Source organism: Vipera ursinii, assembly GCF_947247035.1.
Source record: "Vipera ursinii genome assembly, chromosome: 2".
NCBI classification, from domain to species: domain Eukaryota; kingdom Metazoa; phylum Chordata; class Lepidosauria; order Squamata; family Viperidae; genus Vipera; species Vipera ursinii.
This window is the reverse complement of record NC_139513.1, coordinates 196,829,807-196,853,131: the sequence shown is the minus strand read 5'-3', so window position 1 is coordinate 196,853,131 and position 23,325 is coordinate 196,829,807. Positions and strand designations below refer to the sequence as shown.

Genomic DNA, 23,325 nt, shown 5'->3' with positions numbered 1-23,325 from the left:
ACCTAGTAGGCCATACATACTCTAGCCACGCCCACCCAGTAGGCCACGCCCACCCAGGCCACACCCGCTCGGCCCGAGGGCAACCGCAATGCTGATGCAGCCCTCAGTGAAATTGAGTTTGACACCCCTGCTCTAGGGATTTTCTTTCTACGTACCTGCTTGTGGCTCTGTTGGGTTCATCCTTTCAGTTGCATCACAGAAGTTATCATCTGAATTGGTCTTTTCAAAGCCAGGGGGAGATCTCAAGACAAAGACAGGAGTCTGGCCCTGACTGATTTTTTCATGGTCTTCAGGCTCCTGCAAAGAGCAGCTTTCGGGGCTGCCACTCTGTGTATTCTTCCCTCCACTGCTGGCTGGGGAGAGATTGGCACAGAGGCTATAGTACTCCATGACGTTGCTTTTGGCCAACTTGGACTCTAGAATACTCACGCCATTTTCTTTTCTGGATTCCTCTTCTGGCTGTGGAAGACCTGGACTGGATACCAGGGGTGGCAGGAGGAAAGAGAAAAAACTTTCTTGTGATGTTCTGCTTTCCTCGTCTCCATCATACCCACCAAAAAGCATCTTGTCATCAGACGCCAATCTCTGAAGAGCAGAGTTACAAAACTGAAAAATCTCTGGCCTGCTTGCTGAGCATGCTTCTAAGTCATCTTCTTCCAGGGCATCCAGAGAGTCACTTGAGCCACTGGACTTCGGCCCCCTGCTTTCCGTGGCTGACTCAGACGCTTCCGAAAGGCTATCGCTTAAGCTGTAACCGTTGCAAAAGCTCATTTCTTTGGCCTCTGGGGTCTTCTTTTGTTGCTCCAGCTCTTGCCCCTCCTCAGTTGGGGGGCTAATACTGCTGTACTTAGGTGAATGCGTGTCTGAGAAACGGTCCAAGGAGGAATCTGGCTCAGAAGATTCTTCAGAGTCACTGCAGGTTCTAGATTCATATCCTGCAAGCACAAACAAGACAAGTTTCCTTGGAGTTGCACCTTCTTTCCAACCAAACGTAGAATGCAGTTGAAATAAAAGCTCCCTGGAAAAAATGGTTCTTAAGATGACTGTGCGGCTAAAATATGAAAAAAGGATTCCTCTGAACATACCCAGAATACTGTTCTCTGCAGCACCATTTGGATAGCCAAAGGATTAATTAATAATTAATAATTTTATTTGTATACCGCCCTTCTCCCGAGGGACTCAGGGCGGTGAACAGGGCAAACATATAAAAATACAAAGGTAAAAAAGTTAAAAAAGAATTAAACACCATGCCCAAACTAAAACAATAAATAGATATATTAAAAACAACAATAAAATCCCAACCCATCCCCCATCAGGCCAGGCCGGCTTGTTCGAATAAGTGAGTCTTCAGATCGCGTCGGAAGGAGCGAAGGTCGGGCGCCATCCGGAGCTCGACCGGCAACCGATTCCATAAATCCGGGGCGCCCACAGAGAAGGACCTCCCCCTGGGGGCCACCAGACGACATTCTCTGACCGGTGGCACCCTGAGGAGGCCCTCTCTGTGGGATAAACAGGGACTGTCTCTAAGTGACAGTCTTTGAGGGTCCATCTCAGTGTCTGGAGACTGTGGAGATCTGGATGGGGGAAAATGGGCTCGGGTTCAACTATAGGAAGCCTGAGAATTTTGACTGCACGCAAAATTATGAGAACTGTGCCTTGAACGGTAACTAGGATGTTGGTTTATGCACCTGAAATTAGATGAATTCATATTCAAGTGTGACAGAAACATCTCCCACGTCCTTTCAATGTATCTAAATGACCACTTCAAATGGTGTTTCTAAGAACCCTTTGGCTTTTGCCCGTACAAATGAAGGGGCAATAAAGCTTTATAGTGAAGAAATAAATAACAGGCTTGAGACACCAGAGTACTAAATCCACGCATGGATTTCTAGCAACAGATGTACTATCGAGCTGGGAAGATTCCTCACACGCCTTTACTTATTTGAGGAAACTTGCTTTTTACCTTCCTCAGCAGAGATCCGGTGCATTTGAGGTTTTCTCTCCTCCCAGATGAATATGCAGCTGCTTGCATCTACAAACATTCTGTAGTAACCATTGATGAGACAAGCCAGATCTTTGGCACTGTTGGACTCCAGCAGCACAGTGAGCACCTTGTATGGAAGACAGAAAACGTGACGAGCTGAAATGTTCCTGACAGACTAAATGCATCAAAAATTGATAAGAAATATATTTACCTTTATATCTTGGAGGTAGATCTTCACCATGCTTACTTTGTCGGATTCTTTAGTGAGCTCCAGTCTGCTTATGCTAGCAAATTCTGCCAGCAAGGTTACGATGTTGAGTTTGCTATTAACCACTTGACTGATTCCGTATTTGGCTCCCACCAGCAAGGCAATGCATGTCTCTCTGTCCTGTAGCTTCATGGGGGAAAAGCAGCTTGTGACCAAGCTTAGAAAGGAATGAACTCATGCCTATGTATTCAATGGCTACAATATCTGTACAATTTAATTTGGATATGTAAAGAAACCCACACAATGAAGTAACACAATTTGAACTTTCATATCATTATATTTAAATACACTCTGGTCTTGAGTAGACATTTCGGATCAGTTCAGAAGTTCTTTTAATAGTATTCTGTAGAAACCCTCCCCCCCAAAAGCAAAGCATATGTCTCTCTCACTCTCTGTATAAAATAGAGGCTTATACTTCTGCTGTCTCAACAATGGTTAAGAAATGTTTAACGTGTGTGAAATTAATCACCATTAATTCAGAAATATGTAGTTATACAAATAACAGCTTATTATATTTTATGAATGCAGCCAAAAGTTTGCAAAAGCATTACAAAATCTAAATGGGAATCGAACAGCTAACTTTGACATGATTCAATATTTTATGAAACTTACTGGCCATCATTTATGCCATACTGTAGAGGAAAGCAGGAAATTATCCAGTTATTTCATTTATTAACTCCAGCACTGGATGAAGGCAGCAGGTCTGTTTTTTCTGTATTACTGATTAATTGAGGAAATTACTATTTCCACATATTTGCCGAACATTTTTGGATTATCATAGCTCATCTTAATAGACGTGATCAAGCTGTGGACCCCTCACAATTTGTGGATCGGAGAAATGATCTCAGCTTTTAAGGTGACTGGCTAACGAGTTAATTTGGCAGGAGAGTGTCAAGGCTGGTCCTGGGAAGAAAATGGGTAAAAGAGAACAGTGGCTTCATCTCAAGGCCTCAGAGGGTAGGCCTTCTTGGGTTGATCCTATGTGTTATCTATACATCAGGGGTCTTCAAACCTGGCCCTTTTATGACTGGTCGACTTCAACCCCCAGAATTCCTCAGCCAGGATGGCTGCCTGAGGAATTCTGGGAGTTGAGGTCCACCAGTCATAAAAGGGCCAAGTTTGAAGACCCCTGCTATACACAGACACACTAATGGGGCAAAGAGTTGAATCCAGAGATTCAAAATATAGGCGCACAACCTTTTCCCATCAAACATGCAGCAGCCTGTTCGTCATCTGACTCTATATGTAGCATCAGGCCTCTTTCTAAATGGCGATGAAGAAATGATTATGATGGGTCTATTTATCTTCCAAGCAAAACAGAAATAGTGTCATGCGTGGACTTCAGGAAAAGCAGGTTACTGGTTATTTCCAGATGAGAGTCAGAAAAGACTTGGCTTGACATTTCTAATGCTGATATTGAATTTCAGAACTCTTAAAATAACTGGGCCTTGTGTACCACAAATGGCATCTTCTCCTTTATTGCCTCGCATTAAACATCAACAGCAAAGAGTGCTTCTGAAACTTGCTGCAGTCATGGACAACTTTTTCACCTTGGACCAGACTCTTGCAAGGCTAAGCAAACTCTTCTCTGTCCCTACCTCTCTACTTTCCAGCACAATTCCAGGTGCTAACAGTTTTAAAACCCTTCTTTTGCATCTACAGGACCACTTACTCCCACTAGTAACTACCTATCCAATGAGATAGAATTAGCAACATTCTTTTTTATTGGTGTAAAATCTGAGACGTCTACATGGGCACTATTTTATTTTCATCTTGCCTCCCCTCCATGAATTCAAGATGCCCCTCCCTTCCTATCGTAAATACACCAGATCTCTATTAGTAAGGCAAGTAAGAGTGACAGCTCAAAGTAATAGCTGAGCAATAGCATTACTAAGAGTGACAGCTCCATGGTCTTGCTTCAACCCATTAACTACTATGCCATCCTTTGTTTTGGAAAAGTGCCAGTCCTCCTTTTTTCCTTTAATGGCATCTGTACACCACATTGGAAACAGGGAAGTTCTTCTGATGCGAGCAGTGATAGATGACTTAACACTGCCACACCCTGGGTTGTGTCACTGCATCAGTATTTCAGTCTGTGATGTGTGCATGTGTCCTGGCATTCAATCACTGGATTTTAATTTTGGGTTATATGGCAAGGGGTTCAATTCTAATCAATAAACAATCAAATAACTGCCTTGTTTTCTCTAATCTGTGAAAGGTGTAAATGATGACAAGGGGTCTTAAAAGTCATTTTAAGACAGAGACCTAGCTATTTCAAATAAAGGATTCGAACGGTTTCCTTGCATCATGACATTCCCAATGCCCTTGAGAAAATCCCCATAAATTACAGGGATGACCTGGCTTTCATGCTGTAGCTTGAAGAATTGAACACAGTGGTAGAAAGGCTGAGACATTCACTAAAAAACTATTTTGCTGTAAAAAAGAAATCTTAACTGTTGGGTCCTTGATGTTTTTTGAGCTTGGATGTTTTCTTGCAGACATTTCATTACCAGGTGGGGTTAGTTGGATAACACCATCAGTGGAAAGGAGAGTGAGGTTAGTTGGTTGTTTGTATGTATACACACACACACACACACACACACACACACCTGTTTTTTGCCTATCTAAGTTTTGGCTGCTGGGAACAGGATGTGTTCTAGGTTGCTTATTTCCTTTCTAGGCTTTGTGTCTTTTGAATAGTATGTAAAGTAGAGTTTGTGTGTCTACTGATGACTGATATGTGTGAATGCCAAAATTTTCAGGAATTCCCTAGCATTTTGCATTTGGCTTGATCTAAAATGTTAACAGTTTCTCAGTATAAGCTATGGTCAAGTCTGTCTATGTGTTACAAGATTAAAGCACTGTTCATGTCTTTTTTCTGCCATTTGATGTTTGTGGTGCAATCTGCCATCTGTTTGGTCTACATAGTGGCTGTAACAATCCTTACATTGAATGGTGTACCTGACTCCTAGTTTTTCTTCTTTGATTAATTCCATCAGGGTGTAGCTATAAACAGCCAGCAGATTGTGTTGGCAGCAGGAAGGGATCAGGTAAAGAAGAGATTGCTTACATAAATTGTTTTTTTCCCCAACACCCCTCCTGCACTGCAGACTGGAGAAATGGAAAAGTAAGAGATTTCAAGTCAGTATTGTAAGCTGCTTGAATAGCATGCCTGTGGCTTCCAGCCTCAGACTTCCAGCACGATCACATTGCTTTCAATGTGTAGAAGATTCTCTTGTGATCCCTTGTGATTTCCGCTTCATGGGAAAAGGCGGAAGGATCAGGCAAAAGAGAGATTGCCTACGGAAATCACTTATTTTTGTCTCGCTCATCTGCTTTCCCTGCAGAGCAAGGAGATTGGAAAGGAAGGGATTTCAAGAGAGTAAGTTGTTGATGTCGTGTGTCGATGGCAATCACATTGCTTTTGATGTGTACAAGACATTAGCAAGCACTCAAGCAATACGAAGGGTGGGGAGTAGTTGGAAGGCAAACAAAAGCCAAATCTTATCAGTTTTGAGCTGGAAAACATAGTTGCAGTCATGTGATTTTCCACTTAGCAACTATTTAGCAGCAGTTGCTGGTCCCAGTTAGGACTACCTGTATCTACAAGAAAACAGCCAATTTCAGAGAGCACCAAGAACCCAACAGTTCAGCCCTGAACTACATATTTTCTTTTCTATTAGAAGTCATAAATTTACCATGAGCGTGGCATTAAAGATTTTCCCTCCGTAGAGTTTTAGGTCTCCAAGAATCTGCAGGTAACACAATCGCACTTGAGCTGCGGAAAGTAGATGCTGCAATTGTTGAAAAACAAAGTTAACACAACCAGATCTTTATAATTGGCCTCTTATGTTCTATCTAATACAGTAAAATTTGGGTATAGTAATAATATAGCAAGCTATTACTACCATGACATTCTTGGGACAGTAGTGGGGCAAATGTCCCAGTTGTCCACCAGTATTATGGGGCATTTCAGAATCAGAAATGTGGGCAATTTTTGTTTATTGACTGTCTTGTTTACCAACCATTCACAGTTACAATAGTAATGAAAAAGTAATTTTATGACCAATGTTCACATTTATGATCTTCACAAGTAAAAAAGCAAACGAAAGCTGAAGTAAGATCGTAAGTTATAGTTTTACCTAAGGATTGCTTTAGTTATTGATCACAATTGCTGGTTCCAATTGTGTTCACTAAATGAACACTACCTTGGGAACTGTCGGTATTTCTGAAAGCATTACAGAGAAATATTCAGCACAAAAATATTGTGTTTCCCTTTAACTAATAAAGTTATCCCAAGCTTTGAACAATACAATAAAATATGAGATTAGTTGATTCCCGATTGATAAATACATATTCAAATCACAAATTTAGGCAATTATTCATTAGCTTTATCGGTATTCTACTTTTTTATCGTTGATGCACATCCTAAAATTCCCCATCACTGTGTTCTTGGAACATACAGTAAGTGTTATTATCTTATTAGTTTTTCTAATGCAGACCAGAGGGAGATCAAATCACCCTTTTTAGTCAATGACTGGATCATTTTTATTTATATACACACAACCACACAGCCCCTCCTCCCTTTTATACTTTGCTGGCTAGTGATATTTTCTAGTCTCTCCAGTGCCAACAGATGAAGCATCTTCTAGCCCAGGGGTACCCAACCTCAGCTCTTTTATGACTCGTGGACTTCAACTCCCAGAATTCCTAAGCCATGCTGGCTCAGGAATTCTGGGAGTTGAAGTCCATGAGTCATAAAAGAGCTGAGGTTGCTTACCCCTGCATCTTGGTCCCACCAATAAAAGAACTGGCTTTATTATTACAGAAATACATTTCCTATTCTTCCTTATACTTTCCAACAATAAAGGTTTCCCCAATTATGTCTGACTCTAGACTGTGGGGTGGTGGTGGTGGTGGTTCATCTACATTTCTTAGCTGAGGGGACCAGTGTTACCTGAAGACACTTCTGTGATCATGTGGCCAGTTTGGCTCTCTGCTGAGGCACATGGAAAGCTGTTACCTTCTCACCAAAGTGGTACCTATTTATGTATTCACATTCGCATACTTTCAAACTGCAGGAGGTGATGCAAGGAAGGGTGCTCACCCCTTCACGTGGAACTCAAACCTAGCTAACAAGGTCTTTAACTACTGAGCCACTGCGCCCCCTTGCTTTCAAAGAATAAGTTCTGGTGTTTGGGAAAGGAAAAATTAGCTTCTATAAGAGTAAATACAGGAATAAAAAGGATTTAAGGGTCCTTGGAGCTCTAACAAGGAAGATGAAGACAGAGTCAAGTTCCACTAGAAGGTGACCTTCCTAGATGTCTTAAAGGCACTTTACCTTTTGCCTTGGGTCCAGCAAAAGATGATTCCTCTTCATGTGGAAACTGATAGCTTTTTTGATGTCTTTGCCTCTCATGTTTCGGAGTAGAGTTGAGGAAATAAAGTTTTCTATTCCCCAATCCTTCCTGTAGCATAAGGAAAAAAAAGAGAGAGGAAAAAAACCTACCCCCAAATGATCATCTGGCAGAACTTGCAGTCACCATCCTATAAATGTTACAGTTCAAGACTGCGATGTAGTTTGGACAATTGCTAGCTTCAGAACCAGAAGTGGCATTGTTCACAACAACAAGCATCCACCAGAAGCGGGCAGCCAAGGAGAGCAAAGGATGAAAACAACTCAACTAAAAGTCCAACTTATATGACAGATCACTTTTGAACTCCTTGGCTTAATGTCTTATTTTTTTTATATCCACTACATTTTCCTTGAGACGTTTTAAGTAGATTTTTACAACTGAATGCCTTTTCACTTACTCAATATACTTTAGTGAGACTTTCTGTGGCTGAGCGCAGGTGATTATCCGTTCTTGGATGTGCAAGGCAGCCAGCCGTAACGCAACACTGCACTTCATCTCAACAGCAAACCTTTCTTGAAGCACGTCACTACAGCTCTGCAATGGACGGGCCAGGTTAAGAAGGGGAGAGAAAGAGACAGATACTTCCACCAGGCTGCTTTAATCTAACCCTGTTATTGTATGAACTGGTTTCTACTGTTAGAACATTTGGCAATTATTTTGGCTGCAAAGCCCAATGTTTAATTAATTTCCTTGGGCCATGTATAATTTGATACTGGTTCACACATGCACACTATTTATTAGCAGGACAGAGAATTTGTAACTTCTGTATCTGGAAACACACATTCAGCTTTTAAGAAGAGATTGGAGAGTCATTTGTCTAGAAAGTTATCTTCTGATTGAGCAGGGGGTTGGACTAGAAGATCTCCAAGGTCCCTTCTAAATCTGTTATTCTGTGATTCATCACATATGTTGATATGAGAAATCAAGTGGGACATGACATGCACATGTCAACCCAATCCAGATTTTTGAGCCCACTTTTTCTCTATGTAATTAGGACAGAAAGAAACTGACCAAAAGATTCTTGTGGTATATTTATAGCTGGGTATTTAACATGTCACATTATAGAATATGTAGGGGTGTATTAGAGACAGATTTATATTTGTTTTCAAACATAACAGTATTCTTATTATCTTGCCAGTTGTTGATTTGCTTTCTTTCCTATTTTGACTTACAGCATTGTAACTTAGATTGCTAAGTAAGGCTTGAATAATTCTGGAAACCATAAACCACCCATTACTTCCTACTGGGACATTATGCCAGGCAAACAACACACTAACAAGTACCTACTGTAGGCTGTAAAACTGTGATTTATTTTCATACAGTAAGACAATACAAGTACATTACATAAAGTTGAGTGTAATCTGTGATTGCAGCCTATATGTGTATCTGAATAGGCATAATATCTGGACATTTCTATGTAAGCCTCCATCTAGGAACATGTTAGAATATTGATATTTTTTTTGACAGTAAGGTAGATTGCAGTCACTGCTGATGAATTTCTTGGACTTTACAATTGGTTGTTTAAAGATTATTTCTGTTTTTCACTCATAAGAACAAGCGATCATACTGAAAATACAGGGTGGAAACAGAATCCAAGGGAAATTGAAGATTGAAGTGAAAAATGTTTAACAAAATTCGCAGTATAGATTGCCCCCAGTGAAAGCTAGCTTACTCTAAGCCAGAGATGCAAATTTTAAATCAGTAAATGACAGTACTAGGCCCTTAGCGATATTTTTCTTTTCTTACTGACCTATTAAATTTGTGAAGCCTCTTTCTACTCTCACAAAGAGATCTGCACTCATGGAAAACCTGAAACAATTATCTTTAAAACTACAGTATCCTGTGAATAAATAAATTACTATAGAAAAACACATTCTTCAGCCCTAGTTTACTATCCAATCCTTACCCCACTCTTACCTTTGCACATATATCATATTTGGACACACAATTTGACCTTTATTTTTTCCTGTTTGTCTTTGTAGTTATAAAATACTTGTACAAAAAATTAAAGTCAAAATTTCTGACATATATTAATTCTTGAACAGTTCCAAATGTGTTCAAACAATTTGAAAAGTTACCATTAGTGTTGTGCAGTACAGTGTTATACTCATCTGTATTCGCTATGTGAAGACACCAACATTGTTATGGATGAATAAACTTGTATGATTCATCTTGGGCTTGTGTTATTTATTGATGAAACCTAACCAAGTCAGGAAAAGCCCACAAAGCACTCTTATTTCACCTGCAAATAGAGATACTCAAAAGCCACTGGATCTTGCTGCAAGAGATGTAATGGATCCCTGGGTATAAAGCAGACTCTGAAGAGGCATCGATAATGATGAGACTCTTTCCTCTGAACCACCTGAAACAAAGAGATAGATTCGATAGATTCAATAGAATCGATAGATTAGGTAGATTAGATTAGATAGAGATAGATAGATAGATAGATAGATAGATAGATAGATAGATAGATAGATGGAAATGGATAGATAGATAGATAAAGAGTCTATAGCATATTACCACTATAACAAAAATCCTTCTAATTAAAAACCAGCTTCCAGTGAATATCTGCTAAGATATTTTGATAAAAAGCATTAAATACTGTATAGCTGCTTGGAAAAGTGTGGGAAATTTCTAGTGAAGTTCCAGAAGGCAGTGGAATTCCCATTATAAAGTTTTGAGTGATCAGTGGAATGTGGCTTCAGAATCCCATCTAACTTCTTGACCCTCGCCATATATGGTAGAAGCAGAATAAATTGTGCAGAATTATATGTAAATATATTTCAAAATAAATTAGTTGCAAATTTGTGCAATCGCCACCATTCCTCTTTCTTGTAACAAAATTACTCAGCAATCACCAATATTTTGGTTTTTATTTTGGCTATGTACACAATTTAGGAAAGCAATCAGATAAAATGAGCATCTGTGATCCAATGGTGAAATGATGGACAGCTGCTCAAAACAGTTCAGCTTCAAAATTCAGATAGAGCTGCCAAAGATAGGGAGGGATATAGGATCACCCAAATCTTTGGGGAAACCCAATCTATGTGGATCTCATCAAAAAACCCAAAAGGATGGAAAATCCTATCTAAAAGTTTCAAACTCGATCATTCATTATCTACTATTATAGCAAGGCGAATGCTTGCCGTTCTGGAAGAAAGAATTGGAGAAATAGATCTTGTATGTATTATCTTCATTTCAAGATTCATTAGGGAAGCAATTTATATTAAATCCACTTAAGCATGACTTAAGTACAATTCAGTGGTACTTTAAAGAAAACAAAGTGGTATTAAATAAACATTTATGGTCTACCATTTGTAATAAGATTATACAAATTCTAAGAGGGTGTTTAAAATTTTACTTTGAATAACAAATTGACAGCTCTTAACACTGTGTTGAAAAGAGTTCATGAAAATAGATTCCAGGGAAACTGATATTCATATCAAAGCAAGTCCTTATTACCGCCATAAACCAATAAATGAAAACTGGTATTGTTTCAGTAAGGCTGCCGCTATATAAACAGGTTTACAAGCGTGCAATGTTCTGAATCAGAGACCTAGTTTTCCATCAGTCATATATTTCGAAGGGATACATATTTCCATTTTGGAAGGTGTGAGACTTGTGGTTCTATTAATGTGACTGATCTATAAATCCCATGTCTGTTATCACTAGCCATGCTGGCCAAGCTGACAGGAATTGATAATTGGAGTTCATACTCTCCCAATCTATGGATTATGAAGCAGAAGACAAAATGCCAAAGTGAGCAATTCTAACCGCCCTGCACTGGTTAGTATCTCCAGGCAAAAGTTTCATTAATTTGCCCCCCACCAACACAAATGTCCGAAAGCAGTGAAACTCACCTGTTCAATGAGCTCATCATCATGCAGAAGATACATCTTCAACACATTATACTGTTCTTCCAAAACCAAGGCAAAATGTTCAATGCTTTGAATGGACAGCTTTTCTTTCAAAGTGAGTATAATATCCTATCATTTATGGGGTTTTAAAAAAAATATCACAATTTCAACAACATGTAGAAATTATCTGGGAACAAACAATGATGTCCTTAATCGTTCACAAGGATAATTGTACACATGGCAAAAGGTGCAGCAGATCTGATTCATGATGGAGAAGCCATTCAAATGCATAAGAATTTTTTGGCACACAATCTTGGCTAGTGTAGCATACTGACAACAAACCCCATTGTTGACTGCAATGTAATCTGATAACAATTTGAAAATGGATTAGAATCAAAATAGAATACCATCCAGGACAGAGATATAGAGGATTAAGATTTGTACTACTGATTTCTCTGATCGTTAAGTACGTATTACTATACATTAGAAAATAAAATTTGCAATGAAGGGCATTAACCATAGGCTACAATAAAATCTGCTACTTGGCTAAATGTGGATCATGTCCCAACCATATTTATGAGCGTTAAAAAATACAGGCAGCATTATGGATGAGGCAAGTTGGCTAATTGATTGCTTTCTTATTCTATTTTTAAGACACTTCAACAAACAAAAATATTGAAATACGTTGTTTGGTCCATGAGGCTCCAAGAGTTTCTACCATATACCAGATTTGTTACTTTACCTGCTCACAATTTTTTATTTTTATTTTTATTTTATTTATTTTTATTTTAATTCCATTTATATCCCGCCCTTCTCCGAAGACTCAGGGCGGCTTACAAGCTTAGCAGTAGCCTTCATTCTATGTATATGCCTGCTTATTAGGGCTTTCACACACACCCCAAGCGGCATTATTACAAAGTCAGCTTAATTGCCCCCAACAATCTGGGTCCTCATTTTACCTACCTCGGAAGGATGGAAGGCTGAGTCAACCTTGAGCCTGGTGGGATGCGAACCTGCACTAATTGCAGGCAGCTGGTGTTACTTAAGGAGGCATTAGCCCACTGCTCCACCAAGGCTCCTTATATTTTCCATTATTGTTGTAGATGTTGTAGCAATGTATTCATCTTCTGGCTTTAGTCACTGAATTTAAAGGGAGTTACATGAGCATCTATCCTCTTTTATTCAATTTCTATTCATAATACATCATACAATATAGTGGAGAGTTTGAGAAATATTCACAGGCCCAGCCCCCAAGTGGCCACCATTGCCAAGTGAGAGCTCCTAAACCAACATCTAATCATATATTATATTTAAACATACCTTGACTGTTGTGTTTGCTTCAAACTTGAAAGCTTTAGTCTGCCCATTTTCTAAATAGACTTTGAGAACATTGGGCATACACAGAAGAGAACTTCCCTAGATAAACACACAAAAGGTGGCATCCAATTAATAAGTCTGACTCTCAAATTCTGTCTGAAACGTACAGCAGTCACTTTACTGAGGATCAAAGGGAGTTCTTAGCAGAAAGTAAACTTTGCTAAATTCTGGGGTTTTTCTGTGAGTCCCTTAATAGCTTACATGGCTTAATAGGGTTTGGGAACATTTACATTTTAAAGAACATTTTGCCACGTTGAGGTGCTGTTGTATGTTTAGTGTTCAGCATTTATTTTACTATCTATAGAGCAAGCTTGCCAGCCAGAGGTTACAGAGCAGGAAATAAACACTGTTAAGTCAAGAATTAGCCTTCCTGTTGTTTGCCTTTCTGTTGTCTCTTGGGTAAAAGTGAGAGAAATCAAAAGATTAAATTTAATTCTAGTGCTATAAAGCAGCCTCCTTGTGGAGAAGTTAAAACACTGCCACATGCTTTGGAGATAGCAAAAAGGATAATTCTTTGTGGTTTTCAGATTCCAGACATCCTCCCAATACTTCAGAGCTTGTTACCTTACCCAGAATAGAGTTTATTACTTTTTCCTGTTTTCTATGGGCAGAATTCAGTTAATTCAGTCAGTTCTCAAGTCTGCAGCCATGCTTTGTTTTGTTTGGCAGTAGGGCCAGAGCATTTGAGAAATGTCATTCCATTGATTTAAAGGCTCCGAAGAAGGGATATGCCTTGTGAAATAAGAGTTAGGAGGTAATTTTGCAATTCCAAAGGGTTTTTTCTTTTGCTCAGCATCTTGTATTTTTTTAAAGATCTCCAAGGAGGTTCTTTTTAAAATTTCTTCACAAAGAATAATGAACTTCTCCAGGAATAAGAATTGGTCTTTTAAGTGGTATAGTCCTAATTTAGAAATGTCTTTCCAGGCACTTGAATGGCTGGAGCGAAAAATTTTTTTTTTTGATTATCATGAAATTTTAAGGCACTGTCACCTTGCCCTTTAATTTTGGATAGATACAATTAGAACAAAAAGTAAGGAATAGCTCAGTGAAATGAGATTTGGAGTGGGGTTTGGGTTTTTTTTGGCTATATCTGGTATTCTCAAGTGTCTTCTCTAACACCAAGTTTCAAAAAAGGCAAAATTCTTTTTATCCTTTTCCTTCAAAGTCCAACTTTCACTTCTGTAGAGTGTCACTAGAAAAACCATGCCCTGCATGATTCTAATCGTTGGAGGTCTAGACATGTCGTAGCATCTGACTATCCTTTACCAAAACCTTTGCTGCTATTCTACCAAATGCTGGTCTGTGTCATATTTCTGGACTGTTGGTTCCTTCACTTTTGACAGTTGATCTTAAAAGGTAGAAACTAGCCAGTGCTTCCATATCCTCTGACTGAAATTCCAGTCCTAAAAGATAAGGTAAAGGTAAAGGTTCCCCCGCACATGCGTGCTAGTCGTTTACGACTCTAGGGGCCGGTGCTCATCTCCGTTTCAAAGCCGAAGAGCCAGCGCTTGTCCGAGGACATCTCCGTGGTCATGTGGCCAGCATGACTAGACGCCAAAGGTGCACGGAACGCTGTTACCTTCCCACCATCGTGGTCCCTATTTTTCTACTTGCATTTTTACGTGCTTTCGAACTCTAGGTTGGCAGAAGCTGGGACGAGTAACAGGCGCTCACTCTGTTACGTGGCACTCGGGATTCGACCCGCCAAACTGCCGACCTTCCGATCGACAAGCTCAGCGTCCTAACCCACTGAGCCACCGCGTCCCTTTTCCTAAAAGATATCCATGTGTAATTGATTTATCTTTCACTAGCATTGAACCTATTCCATGTTCCCATCGTAATTTTGCCTTTGTAGCTTTAGATTTTCTTTGCTGGCACAGCAACTCCCAAAGGGCTTTACTCCAGCCATGTGGCAAACACAATCAGCTCTTTCTCAGTAGCCTATTGGGTGCCATTTGACCCAAGAGGCCCATCATTCAATACTATATAATCACTTTATCTTGTCTAGTCATGGGGTTTTCTTGGTAAAATAGGGAAGTGATTCATCTTTGCTTTCTCCCATACACTATGAATTAATGTAGGCATCCGCGTTCAACATCTTTCTATATTGCCCGATAGTGCCTACTTGCTTTAGCTGGGCATCTAAGATGACCTTCAACTTTGGTGACCCTGCTGGGGTTATATACTATTCTCCCAGCATTCTTTGCTCATTCTTCTCAGGAAAAACTCCCCCCCTCTCTCCCATGATGAGGCAGCATAGCAGAATTGAGGGGAGATCATCATTTACATAGCCAGATTCCTCAGATGACCCATGCAGAGGATTGCCACAGGGCGATGTACAAGCCTTACCCTGGACAAGTAAGGTTTAAAAGCATTTCGTCTCATCAACAATTTATGCCTTCAGGCCAACACTGTGAAAGCACTTCTGGGATTTTTCCAAAAAAATCTTACTTCAGCTGTAATATTCCATTTAAAATTGCTACTGTGATAGGCCCTCCTATGAAGGTTGCTGTGCCGACTGGAAAAGTACTATAAATTATCTGGGAAAGTTATCTTCCTGCATGGATAGAGTGGATGGACTTATGAGAGATCCCTGTATATAAAACAATGCCTACTATTATATATCCATGAGCTTATAATCCTTGACTGAGCCGAAGAAAAAAGGCTAGACCACAAGCAATGTGAGTAGAAATTGGAGATCAAGAGGTCTGGTTTTGCATTGTAATGTAAAACTACTGATTTCACATTTTCCAAGAAACACGCAGTTGGAACTGCAGTGATATTCACGCAATATTTGAATTTTTCCATGCAGCTTTCAAATTTAAAATATGCATATTGAATGTTTTAAAGAAAAGTGCATTGTATCAGTAGGCACGATACATGAAAATGGATTGCATTAAAGAAAAGGACAGATAAAATATGTGAACTAGAAACATGCTGTGTTTATTACTAGAAGATACCCACAAAAATTGGCCGGAATGTTTGTGAGGACTTTTAAAACAAACAAACAAACAAACAAACAAAAACTTCAAACTGAGATCAACATAATTGTAAAAAGGGAAACTAAGCAAAAGCAAAATGGAAGGTTTTCTTCATCTCTGCCAGGTAAAAACTGTAGCAAAGTGTTCACAGGTTTGTAAACAGAAAAATATTGGGGAAAAAGTAGGATTCTGTTTAATACCCCATGCAGAAATGGGCAACTTGAGCCTCTTGACTATTTCCAAATTCCCAGGAACAACAGTCAACTTATATGAGGTTCTGGAAACTTGGAGGAATGCAGGTGATCCCTACTTTTTAAGATTAACAATTTTGCAATTACACTGTTTGTTAATACCCCAGCAGGAGAAACAGTGTACATAAAAATATGTCCGCACAGAAAAAATCAGGAATGTCTGCAAGAGCTGTTACAAAAATTTAAGATGGCCTCTGCAATTGCACAACTCAAATATGCATGTAAAAAATAATAATCCTGAAGCTTCATGACCATGACTACTATTTTGACTTTTTGACTCTCCCATTGCCTCTGGTAACCTTATCATTCCATTCCATTTATTTTTCCAAGAATACTAAGGACAATTTTACTTCAGCACGTTTACTGACACATAGACTTTTAACAAGACTTTTCCTTCTAGCAACAAGAGAGATTTTTCTTTATTTTTCAGTGGTATCCTACTTGATTCAAATGACCTCAAGCACATGGATCGATCGATCTGACAAAGTGCAAATATATTTAGGTTGGAGGGGATAGCAACTGTGAAAAGGCCAAGTCATCTTTGTTTCATGCTCACTCTCAGCAGCGCAGTTAGCTTAATATGTAATTTCATCTACCTGTCAAATTTTAAAGCCAACTATTCCATATGGCTTGGCAATAGCAATGGCACAAACCTGATTATGTCCATTCACAACAACTTCTTCCGCAAAATGGACTTTAACAGGATTTGTTTTTAGCCTGGCTCTTTTTTCCGCTGTAAGAAAAGATGATTTAGGGCCACCCTGAAAAACAACAGCAATGGGTTGGCAAACTATTACACAACACAGTCACAAACTCTGAGAGCACTAAACGCTTTCTCACAACAGAAATTGAAACAGAATCACAAGAAGAGTAGGGCCATCAAAAGCTTGCTGGATTAGAGCAAGGCACCATTAAGTACAAAAGGTGGGTAATTTGGAACCTTCCCACCATTTTTTCTTTTTTTTTAAAAAAAAAACACCTCCCGGAATAATATTTTTTTCTTTTCGCGACCCTATAAACCCTTGCTTCGGGTCAGGGTGACTGAATGGAGCTGAGCATTTACTGGCCAGATGCCCTGACACCTACGCAAAGTAAAGTTCGCAGCAGATATTTTCTCTTTGTGCCCTGATAGAGAAACATCTGTTGCTGTCTAGGATTGAATTCTCAACCTTCCGACTGGGAGGCAAGAGTCTTCACCTCTAGATCACCATGCCACTCCAACTCCTAGAATATCTATTTTATTTTTATTTTATTTTTTGTCATGACTAATTGCTATCACAGTGATAGTTATTTAATGGCCATCAACACTGCCTTGTAGTAGACAAGGTTTTACTGTATGTTAAGTGAAGACAAGTCAGCGTAATATGGGTTTTTTTTGTAACTACCCGGTATGTGATGAGTGAAGATGTATATCATCTTCCACCACTCAACTCATTACCAGACCCTGAATTCTTGCATTGTCTTGGTTGGGGGAAAAATACTCTGATTACTGTCAACACTGTGCATCTATCAGTTTCTTTCATGTCTCTTCACTGCAGTGGTTTTCACCACCCTTAAACTAAGCAAACCTGCTTTGATAGGACTATCTGGAAGCAAATTGAACTTTTACTGCATCCCACCACAAATATTGATGAACATATTGCGGTGCCAATTTTCAATGTCTTCTCAATTTCTATCATCCCTTAATGCATGCACTTCCTGAGTTAGGGCTGGTGGTAAATTTTTAATTGCAATTAAATATATTAAAAAATCAGGAGAGAAACGCAACATCCCAGAACAATTCAATCTCTGAATTAGCAGGTCTAAGAAATAAATGCAAAATGGTTCCAATGCACAGAGAAGGACAACTAGTTCCAAGCAGTTGGTTTCACACATGCCCCAAACAGCTCAGAACTCGTATCAACACCATTCAACCCACCGGAGTGAACAGTAAACAGGTTGTTAGTTTACCAACAATTTCAGAATAGGTTTGTATTTTATTACTCACAAATGCATTGTCCTACTAGTTCTTCTATTTCCACCAACCAAATATGCTCCAGCTTATGAACTTTATTTTTTTTAATACCACCATCCAAGGTTTTCTACTCTTTTAAACAGCTTCTTCCTTTCTCTCCCTTACTTGAAACAGCTTCCCAGAATATTTATCGGCGTATAACACGCACCGGCGTATAACACGCACCTCATTTTAAAAAGGAAATTTCAGCTGCAGCTTCGGATAATGGGTCATTAACATTATATCGGCGTATAACACGCACACATCATTTGCCCCCTATTTTCAGGAAGAAAAAGTGCGTGTTATACGCCGATAAATACGGTACTTGCTTCTCAAAATGCACGTTTTTAGTGAAGAATTTGGCACTAATGTCCTTCCTAATTTATTACAACTGAGCCTGTAACTAAGTCTTGATTCCCATGCCTCTTCACCAGCTTGGTTAGTGCTTTCTAATTTTCACCATTTTGATTTCTGTAATCTCACCTGGACCAAAGTCGAGACTGCAAAGAGCAGGGGGGTCTTCAGACTTGGCCCTTTTATGACTTGTGGACTTCAACTCCCAGAACTCCTCAGCCAGTCCACAAGTCATAAAAGGGCCAAGTTTGAAGACCTCAGGCAAAGAGTCTCAAGGCGGTGTTATTCTTTGTGAAGTGCTATGCACCCTGATGATGTCAGTTTACCAATAATTTCAGAATAGGTTTGTATTTTATCACCCACAGATACATCTGCACACAAAGGCAAGATTTAAGGCATTATTTCATGGCATTTTGCATGCTGAAAGCTCTCAAGTTCTATCTGTAACTTCTTCAGCTCCAAAGAATCTAGAGCGGCAGATTGAAAGCCCTGGAGAATTGTGACTGTCGGGATGGACCAGGGCCAAGCAAGCCTTTTGCAGCCAGGGCAATGCTTGTTTTCCTTATCAAGGACTAAAAGGGCAGGGTGACAATGTGATGGCACTGCTGAAAAGAGCGGCGGCACAATTCCCTGTGTACTCCCTCCCATATTAGGTTGTCTGGACTATTTTTTTTAAAAAAAAACCTCAAATAAGTTGTTCTTAAGTGGGCTTATTCCACTTCTTAATTTGCTATTTTTTGCTGACCCAAGACACGGAGCCTTTTGGGTGATGGGTTCTCACCATGATCTGATGGCAGTAAAGAAGCTGCATGTAAAGTCGCGTGCTTCACATAGAGACGGACACAGAGCTGGGGTAAAGATGAGTTTATTCTGAGCAGAACGAACTGGGGAAACAGGGAAGCCTGGCGTCTATTTGTACCTGCCCAGGTGGATGGCATCCAATCAGTTCAAACCTGGGCTTCCTGCCAGTGCAGGTGACAATGGGTGTAGATCCTGGCTTCCCACCAGGCTGACCATGCCTGGGGCTGTCAACAGCTTAACTCATTAGGCTTATCCTGAGTGAGCAGTTATCGCCCGGAGCTGTCCAGCCCCTCTGCTGATCTGCACCATCAGCCTCCTGCTGTGCTGTCCTTTGTGTATGCTGGGAGGCATACACTGCACTGCAGTTGCCTGTCCTTGGGGAACAATCCTGGGCAAGGTGGTCCAATGGTTTAACTTTCCACAAGAGAGCATTTTTTTATGTTTGTATGATGGCACTCAAGTCATTGATTCTTTGAATGGGGACTCCAGCATTATACAGGAGTCCTCAGATTATAGAATACAAATGCCTATAAATGTCATTTTATAGGGAAAATTGCTTCTAGAGGGAGGTGTTGGGGTGGACTGCAGTTGGTCTTTCCACTTATATTTATCTACGGTACTACAAATTCATATTTCCCCTTCCCATGAACAACGCTTCCTGGATGGATTTAAATGCAGATATAAATATTTGGACTTGAGAGAGGCAACATCTAGCTAGAAAGCTAAGCAGAGTAAAGCCTGTGTTTCAAAGACAGACCACTGTGGTGGTGGGGGGGGGGAAAGAAAAGTTCTGTTGTAGGAGCAAAAACGATATTTTCAGAATTTGCGGATGTAGTGTGATTATAGTGCAGTGTATGTATGTTCTTTTGTAAGCCACTCAGATCAATGGAGCCAATCGCTATGCATAGGGCAGCAGCATTGAACAATAGCTGGAAGGAATAAAAATTCATTGGATGTATACAAAGAAACTGATTGCAATGCAATCAAATATACACTACCAACATTTCATTGTTACAAGAATCTGAACTGGATTCAGTTTTATGTTTTTAATACAGTAGCTTTATCCAGTTGGATGGGATTGCCTAATTGACCTTGAGTGATCTCAAAAAGGTAAGCAGGATCAGAACAGATCAGCATTTATACTGGGGACTGCAAGGAAATCGTAAAGCTATAGGTTATTGAGAACACTTCCTAGAAATTGGTGATTGGAAATCTCTTATCAATTTTTTGTACAGAAATGAAAAAAATGAACTTATGATTTATGACTTTGATGATTACACAGGATAGATTATAGAAAGAAGAGTATTATGTAATTTAAGAGAGATTAAAATATAATTGTACTTACAACTGATATGAAGAATATCAGAAGTCACTTTTCTTTTCTTTCTTTTCTATTTTTCTTTAGCTTTTCTTTTTCTCCTTTTCCTATACTTTTTGATTTCTCTGCTTTCTTTTTCTTACTTTATATCTGATCTATCTTTCTATCTATCTATCTATCTATCTATCTATCTATCTATCTATCTATCTATCTATCTATCTATCTATCTAAACAAAATAGACATGAAGCCATTAGAAGTTGAGCTTAACTTTGTCATTTTGAAGCTTTATTTTACTCCAAACATATTTTGAGGATGATTTGAAGTGAGTCTATAATGCATTGGAAAGCTCAGGGCTAAGTATGTCCTATGCCTTATTACTTTTTAAATTTCTGTCTACTTCCCAAAATCAATTTTCCTCCATCTAAATCAGGGGTGTCAAACTCAATTTCATTGAGGGCCCCATCAGCATTGCGGTTGCCCACAGGGGGCCGGGTGGGTATGGCCAGGGTGGGCGTGGCCTACTGGGTGGGTGTGGCTAGAGTGCATATGGCCTACTGGGTGGGCGTGGCCAGCTCTACATCGTTGGCATCAAGGGTGCCTATGGGGGCCTGGGCAGGAGTGGGACAGATCTGAGGGTCTCTGGCAGAAGGAGGGTCTCTGGGCCAGGGCCAAGGCAGTGGGGGCCGTTCCCTCACTGTTTCCAGGATGGCTTCGCGGGCCGCATGAAACCACTTTGCGGGCCGGATCCGGCCCCCGGGCCTTGTGTTTGACATGTCTGATCTAAATAATCTGACAATATCCTGCTCTACACATTGGGGTGTAATATATAGCTTGAACCGAAGTCCAGCACTCTATAGACTAACACCACCACATCTGGGTGACAATAGTCCAGTGATGTCAACATGGCTACCCTTTACCTTACTTTTATTGGCAAGCATCTCACCATTCTTGCCCAAGGATCCCCTAATACAGAGATCTCCAACCTTTTGGGCACCAGGGATCGGTTTCGTGGAGAAACGTTTTTCCATGGACCAGAGAGTGCGTGGTTTTGTGTGTTGCCTGTGGGGTTTTGCTTGTTTGTGCGGCCCGGTTGTTGGCATCCTGTGGTCTGGTCCCGGTTCACGGACCAGGGGTTGGGGACCCCCGCCCTAATACATCAACTCCCTCATCTGGGCATTATTTCCCGCCCATCGTATCTCTAAAATTACCTCCTGGAACTTCGTATTTGTGATCTCATTTGCATACCCATCAGGAGGCCAAACCTTACCCTCCAAGGAGCAACTCAAACACCAGTGGTACATGAGGGCAATTTACCGAGGTGCATCGCAGAACTGTAAACTGGAGAGTGCCTTGCGATTCCCTGTTAAGACAATATAATAAAATAAAACAACACAGGTTTGAATACACAGGATGGGGAACAAGGAGAGCACACTCCTTTTTCTGCTATTTGAAGGCATTGCTACGAACGCCCCCAAAATGGCGTCATTTTCAATAAAGGTAGTCCTCGACTTACAGCAGTTCATTAGTGACCATTCAAAGTTACAACAGCACTTATGACCGTTTTTCACACTTATGACCACTGCAGCATCCCCAGGGTCACATGATCGAAATTCAGATGCTTGGCAACTGACTCATAATTATGACAGTTGCAGCATCCTGGGGTCACACGATCACCTTTTGCGACCTTCTGACAAGAAAATTCAGTGGGCCAGTCAGATTCACTTAACAATGGTGTTACTAACTTAACAACTGCAGTGATTCACTTAACAACTCTGGCAAGAAAGGTTCGGAAATGGGGCAAAATTCACTTTACAACTGTCTTGCTTAGCAACAGAAATGTTGGGTTCGATTGTGTCCTAAGTCGAGGACTACCTCTACCTCTAAAGGCAGATAATTTCCAACTCTGCCCTTTCCCTCCAGTCTCCCTCAATTTCATCTATATTTAGCCTGGAAGTAGCTATCAATCTCATACATAATATGGGTTAGAGAAAAAATCCTGCCCACCTCCTTCTTTCCCTATACTTTCTGTATTCAGTATTACCATTCACCCTGTTGTACATGTTGGTAATTTTGCATTAATCATTTGTTGCCCGTTATACAGTCTATTATCAAATTATATCACTTTCCTTTTAATAATACTTTAAGCATTCCTCCAGAAATACTTCGGGCTAATACCTTCCTAACCATGCCTAAACTAAATTTGCCTTAATTAATTTCTTCCTCTCTGATCTCACATTGCTCTACTCACATGCCCAAGGTAAAGGTAAAGGTAAAGGTTCCCCCGCACACACGTGTTAGTCGTTTCCAACTCTAGGGGCCGGTGCTCATCTCTGTTTCAAAGCCAAAGAGTCAGCGCTTGTCAGAGGACGTCTCCGTGGTCATGTGGCCGGCATGACTGGACGCCAAAGGAGCACGGAACGCTGTTACCTTCCCACCGTAGTGGTCCCTATTTTTCTACTTGCATTTTTGCATGCTTTCGAACTGCTAGGTTGGCAGAAGCTGGGACGAGTAACAGGCACTCACTCTGCTACACGGCACTTGGGATTCGACCCGCCAAACTGCCGATCTTCTGATCGACAAGCTCAGCGTCCTAACCCACTGAGCCACCGCGTCCCACTCACATGCCCAAACCATGCCCTATTCTCATTGCTCTGGTCATATGGTACTCCTTACATTGCTATAATATCTTCCTGTTCAACCAGAATTTAGTACAGGTTGTTTGC

General features: G+C 40.2%; 1 protein-coding gene across 5 annotated transcripts in view; it reads right to left on the bottom strand.

Moving 5' to 3' along the window:
• The window catches only part of FRMPD1 (FERM and PDZ domain containing 1), a 74,188-nt gene that overhangs the window by 5,019 nt on the left and 45,844 nt on the right, over window positions 1-23,325 (bottom strand). For 2 of the 5 annotated variants that reach the window (XM_083357173.1, XM_083357174.1), the window contains exons 6-16: window positions 21,917-21,962; window positions 16,789-16,896; window positions 12,847-12,942; window positions 11,530-11,655; window positions 9,912-10,031; window positions 8,067-8,203; window positions 7,594-7,720; window positions 5,951-6,046; window positions 2,196-2,378; window positions 1,964-2,111; window positions 156-935 (exon numbers count right to left, since the gene is read on the bottom strand). In XM_083357173.1, the coding sequence (XP_083213299.1) occupies window positions 156-935; window positions 1,964-2,111; window positions 2,196-2,378; window positions 5,951-6,046; window positions 7,594-7,720; window positions 8,067-8,203; window positions 9,912-10,031; window positions 11,530-11,655; window positions 12,847-12,942; window positions 16,789-16,896; window positions 21,917-21,962 (1,967 nt within the window). Of the gene's footprint in view, window positions 1-155; window positions 936-1,963; window positions 2,112-2,195; window positions 2,379-5,950; window positions 6,047-7,593; window positions 7,721-8,066; window positions 8,204-9,911; window positions 10,032-11,529; window positions 11,656-12,846; window positions 12,943-16,788; window positions 16,897-21,810; window positions 21,965-23,325 lie in introns of those variants that run through there. The other 3 variants (XM_083357176.1, XM_083357175.1, XM_083357177.1) reach the window with 3 other exon arrangements.